The 10,000-nt window shown below is 48.7% G+C and overlaps 1 protein-coding gene across 3 annotated transcripts in view; it reads right to left on the bottom strand.

Moving 5' to 3' along the window:
- Positions 1 to 10,000, bottom strand: part of fndc1 (fibronectin type III domain containing 1) — a 39,327-nt gene that overhangs the window by 22,416 nt on the left and 6,911 nt on the right. For 2 of the 3 annotated variants that reach the window (XM_030345425.1, XM_030345426.1), the window contains exons 2-4: positions 9,001 to 9,210; positions 884 to 1,126; positions 1 to 101 (exon numbers count right to left, since the gene is read on the bottom strand). The exon at positions 1 to 101 is cut by the window's left edge and continues 1 nt beyond it. In XM_030345425.1, the coding sequence (XP_030201285.1) occupies positions 1 to 101; positions 884 to 1,126; positions 9,001 to 9,210 (554 nt within the window). Of the gene's footprint in view, positions 102 to 883; positions 1,127 to 6,709; positions 6,783 to 9,000; positions 9,211 to 10,000 lie in introns of those variants that run through there. The other variant, XM_030345427.1, reaches the window with a different exon arrangement.

Raw genomic sequence — 10,000 nt, 5'->3', positions numbered from 1 at the left:
TGGCACGCTGGCTTTGGCGAGCACGGGCCGGCTGACGGGGTTGCTCCGGCGACCCGGTGTCCTCTGGGCCTGCAGTGACACCACATGAACGGACTCAGAGGCTACGAACAGAAAGGGACACCGGGCACGGGGCCGGGGTTTACTGGTCGGGGAGCGCTGCGGAACGACAAGCTGCAAACAACAACCAACACAGCCTGTACATGTGAGCCTGAGTGACAGGTGCCCAATGAAACCATGGTTTCACGGTTTCAACGTTCCTTCCTGAGGTGACTCAAACGTTACCATCACAGTTGTGGTTTGTTTTCATGGACTCAGAGCATCTTAGAGGGTTTAGCGTGAGACTTCGGTGAATTTGAATAATAGCAGTAGCACCTTGGTCTTTGTGATAAGAATGTCTTTATAGTATTATGGCGGTTCTCTGTCTTATCTTGTCCACACATGGTCACCAACTCCGCAGTGACGCGATGCACATTGACAGAAGTGCTATGTTGCTGTTGTTACATTGTGGCGAGAGCATACCCAGACTATTGCTCTTCAGCAGGATGGGGACAAAAGTCCTGTCGACAAACTATATTGGCCACAGATGATGAAGTTAGGCCTGGAGAGATGGTTTAAATTGATTCGTCACCCAGTATTGGGTTTTTAACATGGACCTTTAACACAGACTTGTACCACACAATGAACAACAGCACATTCGAACCCTGAGTTATTTACACTCAGTACATCTGTTTAGAAATAGGACACAGCCATCGCTGAATATTTTCTTACTTCCCTTACTTGAATGAGCCTCTGACTAAAGTAGCATTGTATTTCACCCTCAACAATGAGACTGTTGATTCATTGGCCCAGGCTCCTTCCGGGGACTAGGGTGTCGGGCTCTTACCTAGCTTGTGGCCGTTGCGGTTCCGTTGGTCCGACTGAGGCTTAGTGCTGTGTTGTTGTCTCCTGTCCACCAGGGGGAGCCGTCCCAGGGCCCTGCTGTAGGGTTGACGGGGGCCCGAGGACGACTGGGGGGGCCTCCTGTGCGCCCTGGAGACAGGTGAGGCCGGCTCCACTGGGACGGGCACCTCCACAGGGGCCTCCACCCGGGCTGGAGCCGCGGGGTGCAGGGGCCCGGCGGCACGGCCTTATGGAGACAACAGACGGAGAGCGGTAACCAATCAGAAAGAGAGGGGAGACCCATCAGAGAGCGGTGACCAATCAGAGAGAGAGGGGAGACCCATCAGGGAGCGGTGACCAATCAGAGAGAGAGGGGAGACCCATCAGAGAGCGGTAACCAATCAGAGAGAGAGGGGAGACCCATCAGAGAGCAGCAGATGATCACAGCCATGTGAGCGTTTGTGAAGACGACACAACATCTGCGCGTCTGTCGGCGGCCATCGCCAGCGAGGGAAAACTAGGACTGTAAGTCATTGCTCCTTTCATTGAAAGAAGCATAATTGCACAAAGGTCTGAAATGAAAGTCACGTTTGTCGAAGGGTGTCCACAAACATTATAACACACACACACGCACACATACACACACGCACACACACACACACACACACACACACACACACACACACACACACACACACACACACACACACACACACACACACACACACACACACACACACACACACACACACACTTTGGTGGGATTGTTGTTGATCGTCTAATTGCTGTCCCCTGCCTCCCCCTTGCTGGGTCTTTTAATTCCCAGTTCCAAAGTGCCAAACCCTCCTTCATTCATCCCCCCAGCCCCCCAACCCCCCAACCCCTCCCCCTAATCGCTGTCAGATGCAGTGGATCATTGACCTTGTCTGCCAACAAGCCTGCTTTTGGATTCGGTCTTGAAGTAGTTCTTGGGGGGCGGGGGGGGGTACAGGACAACAGTGATGAGCTGGGTATCCCCCCTTGTAGTTCGTTGCGGGTCGGACGTGTCCAATGGGCCAACCAGCGTAGAGGGGGCATGGCGTCTGCAGAACCTGTTCAGGAATTCACCCCCGGTCTCGGGAGTTTGAGTGGAAAGTCTGAGCAGTGCTCGGGTTACAGTGGAAGGCCGTCTCCCACACCGGCCAACAAACACACAGCGGTGGGGCTAACCGCCGCCGTGATGGATCGGCTACCAGTGGATTCGCGTGCGCCCGGAGATGGACGGGAATACATGGAGCTGAGGTGAATTGAGGTATTGGCAGCGACGGGGAGGATAGAGTAGAGAAGGCCTTGGATGAGGGGTCTGGACAGAAGGGAGAAATATCCCAGAGAACGGATGGTGTCTGGGGGATTTCTCGTGCTTCTGTTACTTTTCTTCTTTTGTGAATCACTCGCTTGACCTTGCTCTTCTCCTCCCCCTCTTCCTCTTCCACCTCCTCCTCTACCTCCTCCTCCTTCTCCACATCCTCCTCCTCTTACTGCTCTTCCTCCTTCTCCTCCTCTTCCACCTCCTCCTCTACCTCCTCCTCCTTCTCCACATCCTCCTCCTCTTACTGCTCTTCCTCCTTCTCCTCCTCTTCCACCTCCTCCTCTGCCTCCTCCTCCTTCTCCACATCCTCCTCCTCTTACTGCTCTTCTTCCTCCTCCTCTTCCTCCACCTCCTCTTCCTCCTTCTCCCCCTCCTCCACCTTCTCCTCTTCCTCCACCTTCTCCAATTCATCCTCCTCCTCTTTCTCTTTCATCCTCCTCCTCCCCGACCTCTCCTCCCCTTCTTGATCTCTCCGTCTACCTCACATTCTTTGTCCACATCTCTGTCTAGCGTCTGTGTATCTAGTTCTCTGGTGTTCTGTTAGTACAGCTGAGTGGATCACTTTACCCACTGGATCCCAGGCCAGCTGCCAGACGGATCATTACTTCCTCTTCCTCCTCTTCCTCCTCCTCCTCCACATTTTCCACCTCCTCCTCCACCTCCTCCTCTTCCTCCTCATCCCCTCCTCCTCTCCCGCCTCCTCCACCTCCTCTTCCTCCTCTTCCTCCTCCTCCTCCTCCTCCTCCTCCACCTCCTCCTCCCCCTATACTGCCTCCTCCTCCCCCTCCACCTCCTCCTCCTCCGCCTCTACCTCCTCTGCGGTTGGTGCTGGATCATCCCCAGGTCCCAACCACCGTCTGGTGGTCCTCCAGCTTCTCCACTCTCCCCTATTTTCTCAACCTTTTCCTATTGGCCCCTGCACCTGTTCTCACATATAAGCACCAATTATTTTGTGTCTTTGTGTGTGTGTGTGTGTGTGTGTGTGTGTGCGTGTGTGTGTGTGTTCATGTGTGTGTTTGTGTGTGTGGCACACCTGGCCTTCCTGCGACCCACCCAAAACTGCTTACGATCGTACTCTTAAATCTTTTTTATAGTGGTTTCTAAGTTTATAGTGTGAAAATGAATAGTGAAGAATGCATGATATTTTTCTTTATAACAAAGACTATTCTCTTCCAAATGAGTCAGTTATAAAAAGAGCACTGATTTAATGGTATTGCTATTGAGTGGAGCACAGGGGGAGAAAGAGAGTGAAAGAAATATATATATATATATGTGTTTGTGTGTGAGGTGTGTGTGAGTGTGTATGTGTATATATATACATACGTATAGATAAATATATATTACATTATATATTATATATTACATATATTTGTCTTTGGCTAGCGGATCGTAAAGTACAGGGAATAATCTGATGCACAGTGTTATGTATATATATATACAGTATATATATATATATATATATATATATATATATATATATATATATATAATCCCCATGTGGTTTCAATAGGACAGAGCCGCTCCTAAATACCTCAGCTCTAGCCCTCCTCTCCGTCTCCTGCCCTGACAGCTCTGGGCTCCACACTGCGCCCACTGCCAGATCAGAAGAGACTGAGCAGAGAGGGACCCTCTGAAGGCCTGTGTGCTCTGCTGTCGGCCGGGAGCCAGACAGCCCCAGAGCAGACCCCGACTCCACGGCCTGCGTTAACCCCAAACACTGCTTCTGTCTGCCGTAGCTCCCCTGAGCTGGGCTCTTTTGACCGCTCCCAGGTTCAATCCAACAAGAAGCTTGCAGTAGATTGCAAAGCTCTGTTCAATTATCCCGAAGCAAATCTTTGTATAGCAGGGCACTGAGTTTATCACTATATCTTAGACTATAAATGTTGCATGCATTAAACATTTGACGTATGTGAGCAAGAAAGTTCACAATTACATTTTATTGGGAGATCCGATTGCTGTCTAACAAGTTAGACGTCTGTAAAATGTGATTATACCGTTTACAATATACAGAATGGAAAAGCCACAACACACAATGTGCACAGCACAAGAGATGATGCAAAACAGCTGTTGTTTTGTGAATCACCGCTCATTTTTCTCTTCAAAATAAAGGCGCGCTCTGCCAAATACATTGAGGTAGCGTTCAACAAGAGGCAAAAGAGTGCATAGGAAATGTTGTCTCAGTTCCAGGAAATTTTACATGTTTCCAAACCACTTTGAAGGGCCTTTATTTATTTATTTTTTAAATCGAGCATTTAGCTTGCTGTACTTCCTATCTCAAATCTTGAAATAACCCATATTACCAGGAGCTGTACAGCTTAGAAAACATCGGAGGCCTAATTGTTGATTAGGCCTCCGATGTTTTCTAAGCTGTACAGCTCCTGGTAATATTTCCCTTCAATCCCTTCATTTTATTTGCATGGTTTGGAAAAGTGCTAATAATTTCCAACTGATATATCTTCACATCTCCATAGAAATTATGAAAAAAATATAGCATAACAAATAACTTAATCAAATGTAACTTTAAGATACCAATATTTCCATCATTACCCTTTTATTATCTGTAAACCAAATGACTGAGTCGTGAAAACTTTGTTTAAATATCCCATGGCATGCTACTTTATTGATGCTTTTGTCATGGTCTGTCGGTTTCCTTGTCTTGTTTTGGTGTGTTTCCTGTTTTACTTTGGTATGTCTGTCTTGTTTCTCCCCATGTCCGGTCAAGTTTCCCTCCTGTGTGATTACTGCTCCCTCCTCTAATGTGTTTCAGCTGTTACTCGTTGCGTGCCCTGTGTGTTTGGTATTTAAGCCCTTGTCTTTCCTTTGTTCCTTGTCGGATCATTGAAGTTTGTGGTGAGTTGTGTCCTGTGTGTTACCTGTGTTCCTGGTGTCACCTGCGTCACCTGCGTCACCTGCGTCACCTGTGTTCTCGGGCCCCGTTTACACGAAGGGAAAACGCAGATATTTCCACGCGGTTTGGCCTCTCATTTACACGAAAACGCTGTTTTTGTCACAGAAAACGATCATTTCTAAAAATTCCGGCCAAAGTGGTGATTTCTGAAAACGCCGGTTATGTGTTGTTGTGTCAACGGGGGAAACAGGGTTTTAGGTTCTGAAGTGTCACATTATGCGCCAGGAAATGCTTAACGTCATATGAGCGCCCTATGTTTACAGTTTGTTTGTTACAGGAAGACGCTTGTGTTATTCGTTGTTGTTGATTCTGCGGATTCTGATTGGCTTGCATGGCTTTAATTGCGCTCGACGGCGTATTTATGCGTTTTGATGTAAACGACAACTTTTTTGAAAACGATATTGTGTGCACAATGTTATTTTTGAAAACGGAGGGGGGGGAAATATTCGTTTCTATAAATACCCTGCTACGTATAAACGTGGCCTCGGTGTTCCTTGCCTTTTGCGTTAATAAGTAATCCTTTACCTGAACTGTCTGCTATTGGGTCCTACCTGCCTGCCTGCCACCCGCTAACCGTGACAGCTTTTATATGTGAGGTGGGCGTGAGCCCCTAACACAGTATTTGAAGACTTTCAGTCCCACAATGAGCTTTTCAAACATGCAGTTTCTGTGTCTGTATCTTTAAATGCTAATGAGGAGGAGAGAGGCAGGTCAAAGTGGAGGGTGGGGATGTGGCCCTGAGCAGCTTGCAGCCACGGTACCATGCGCTAGTGTTTATGATGGATGCATCGCAATGGCTCGGATTCATAATATTATCCGATGGCACACACATCGGTGCTCCGACGGGATTCCTGGAGCTCTATATCTAAATAATATAATATATAGATATCTATATCATATAATATATATTTTCACAGCCAAAAGCTGTGTGCGCCTCCGGATGATTTTATGAATCTGAAAAGACTGCGTTGGGTTGTCCGACGTCTCTGGTTTTTCAACTTCTACGTCAGACTGAACCGTGACCTGGAGGGGAAAGGGAGTGTTGCTGTTTGCAGACTCCCGGTACTTCCACAACGAGACTCGTAGTGGGGGTTATCTTGACCATGGTTGAGAAGGAATTTGGGGGAAGGAACTTTGACTTTGATTCCAGATTGACTTCAGGGCACCTCCGCCGGGAGGGAATCAGAAGCATAGCATGAAATACAAACAGATCGAGTCTTCTATAACGTGAAAATAACATGCATGTCGGTCTTGGTCCAAAACATGTCGGCACTGACCCTGTCGTCAGGACCAACGCCACACATTGCCCCCCTTACATCATGACCATAATCACGAGAACCACAGTGATAAATAGACTGCATTTATGCAACGCTTTTTCATGCTCAAATTCACTCAACGACGGCGGCGTCAACCATGCAAGGCGACAGCCAGCTCATCGAGAGCAGTGAGGGTAAGGCTGCATCTCTCAGGGACACCTCGACACAGCTTGGAGGATCCGGGGATCGATTGGAGCACTCAGTTTGAGGTTGTGTGTGCGTTTGTTAAAGTACAAGAGGCAGTGGCCCGGGCCCTACCTGCTGCTGAGGACGCGTTGACCGGTCCCCCCCCCCACCACGGCGAAGCCGTCCAGGTTGGCCCACTCAGGGTCTAGGAGACATAGGGTGGCCATAGGGTTAGTAGAGGAGACATGGGGCGGCTATAGGGCTAGTAGAGGAGACATAGGGTGAGTTCATTTTCAACCTGTCAATGAATGTTATCTATCGTATATCAAGGTAGATTGGGGGTCGGCACAAAACACACAAGCGAACACACAATAAACTTTCCCCTACATTTTATAGAACAAAAAGTTCTATGGTTCAATTACACAATTAAAAGTTTAAGGCTCGTTAAAAGATTCAGTTCAGTTAATGCTTGAAACCTCAGCCTCCCAATAAATAACACTCTCCCTTTCCTTCTCTCTTTGTCCCTCCTTTTTTTCCCCACTTCATAAGTCATTAATCCGTCCTTGTTGTCCAAACATGTGATTGACACATTGACGACACGCTGAGTCGCCGCGTGGTGTTTAATTTACGACCAGCGCTCGCTCGATAGCGTTGCGAGCACGGCCGGCCGCTGTGAGGACAGTGGACATGAGATCGATCCGTGCTGCACGTCACGGACCGCTGCAGAACACGGCGGGAACACATGGACGGCGTCACACGCCAGAGCTTTAATGGCTCCGCACGCCGGAGATGGATGGACCACAGGACGGCTCATGAGGAATCAAATCGAATAAATAAATAATCCAAACTAAACTACACGCGCACACACATATGCACACGCACACACACACACACACACACACACACACACACACACACACACACACACACACACACACACACACACACACACACACACACACACACACACACACACACACACACACACGAGAACACAAACTATGCAGCGAGAGGGACGTGGTGAAGGCCAACTTAAACCGATAAACAATCGAAGACAATAAGCGATGATGGATCATACAGAAAACACACACACACACACACACTCACACACACACACACACACACACACACACACACACACACACACACACACACACACACACACACACACACACACACACACACACAAAACATACACAGCACAGATATGCAATAGATGAACACTTAAAACAAAGCCCACAGTCTCTCAGTGCCTCTCTGTCAAACATTCGCCGAACACACGCAAATGCACACACGGACACACACGCGCACAAACACACACACAAAGGACGTGCACTTAAAACACACACACTCACCCTTTAAAACAGTCCATCCCCAACTCTCCCTGTGTCACACACACACACGCACACGCACGCGCACGCACACGCACACACACACATACAATGGACGGCCACAACACAGGGTATTGGGTTATAGGAGCTTGGGCCGGGTTGCATGTGGAAAAGCGGGCTTGGCTGCGGGCTCTGTACCATTGATGAAGTATGGCCCCTGGATGCCAAGCACAGAGGAAAATGGAATAATGACAAATGCAGACGAGACTTCAAACTGCATACGTACAAAAACAGCAGGCCCTGACTAGAGCTCCTCTTTGGTTCTGTCTTAATAAGCAGGGAATGAGAGTGGGTGTCGTCCAGAGCTAAAAATAAGGTCCCCGAGAGAGAGTGAAATCACAGCAGGGCCGCATGGGCCCCGGGCCCCAGAGGGACAAGGGTGAGGGGGAATGAGGCGCGGTTCATCTCTGGTGAGCCCATCCAATAATGAAGTAACGTGTTGATAAAAATGTGTCTCTCAGGAACACACACAAGCAAACATAGACATAAGTACAAACCCATGCAAACATACACACTCACAGGCACACACACGCACACTCCTCCTTGAGTCCCAGTCCCAGAGTCCCAGCTCATCCCCTGCTGGTACTGGGCCCTCCACATGAGAAAGAGCAAAACCGGGTTTCTCAGAAAAACACGCTCTTTTACTTAAGCCAGTCCTGCTGAATCCAAAGCGTTCTAACTCTCTCCCTCCTCTGTTTTCCTCTCCTCTCTGGGACTTCTACTTTGGGCCCCTACTGCGAGCTCTGCATAGGTTTATCACGCGTCACAAGCACACGCACACACACACACACACACACACACACACACACACACACACACACACACACACACACACACACACACACACACACACACACACACACATACACACATGGACACACAGTCACAGACAAACACACCACAGACACTCACAAACACAGACACACAAAGACACAGATATGAGGTATGGGTGGATACCCATGTAATACATCTCCTCACTCTCTCTCTTGTAGCCTCTCTCTCTCTTGCTGTCGCTCACTCTCTCCACCTTACCTACATCCTCCGGTAGCGGAACGCGGGCATCCTTGTCCCTGCCCGCTTTGGCCAGGCGGTGCTGCGCTCTGATTGGCTTGGTGGCGCTGACGCTGTAGCGGTCCACAGGGCTCCCGTCCAGCTGGGCGGTGGGCTCCCAGCTCCGCCTGGGGGCGGAATGCTCCGCCGGCTCCGCCCTGCTACTCTGCGTCCGCGCCGCCGGTCGCTCCGCTGTAAGGCACGCCAGACCCCGTCGGTGGCGGGGGGAGATCGGGTCGTAAAGTGAGAGAGGGCAGATGAGAGGCAAGAACAACACGCTCTCCCGTCCTGCTCCCTCTCCCCTACACTGTAAGACTTTGATGTCAATCGACGGCGAAATTCTCACAGTAATTTTACAGTTAGGCCTATATTACTGTAAATAAACGACCTTACTGGCGGAACTTTACTGTAATTTAAGGTGAAAAGTTTTACAGTGTACATTACCCTGCCAAAAGAGGGTTGCGTTTCATCCACTTGTGATTGCCAGGCAAGATGTATTCCACTGAACCACCTCTGAATCACAGGAAACGATGCCCTGACCCACCGTAGCCGACGGCTGTTTACACCGGTTCTAACATTTATGCAAAGATATGAGCTCTATAATCTTACCTTCACATTTAACTTGTATAAGGTGTCTCTTTAAGTATTCAACAGTGTCACTGGGACTACACCATTGTGGCTGTAGGTTAGAGAATGGACAAGCACTAAGAACTAACTTACATACCTAACTAACTCATCGGACATCACCATCCATACTTCCCAAGGGTGAAATTGCAAGTACAGCCCAGTAGTAGAATCAAAAAGAGATACTAAAAACAATACAACTACAAACTACTTCTATACCATAGCTGGTGCCTGCTTTTATACTGTATATAATTCTGTCCCAACAGCATCATCCAATGCAAATGCTGTTTGCATTGGATTGCTCTTTAGAGACTTGGTCAAACATGAGTCAGATGATACAATGCCCTACGTCATAATA

Source organism: Gadus morhua, chromosome 21 (assembly GCF_902167405.1).
Source record: "Gadus morhua chromosome 21, gadMor3.0, whole genome shotgun sequence".
In the NCBI taxonomy this organism is placed as follows: Eukaryota; Metazoa; Chordata; class Actinopteri; order Gadiformes; family Gadidae; genus Gadus; species Gadus morhua.
This window is presented reverse-complemented; position numbering and strand designations above follow the sequence as displayed.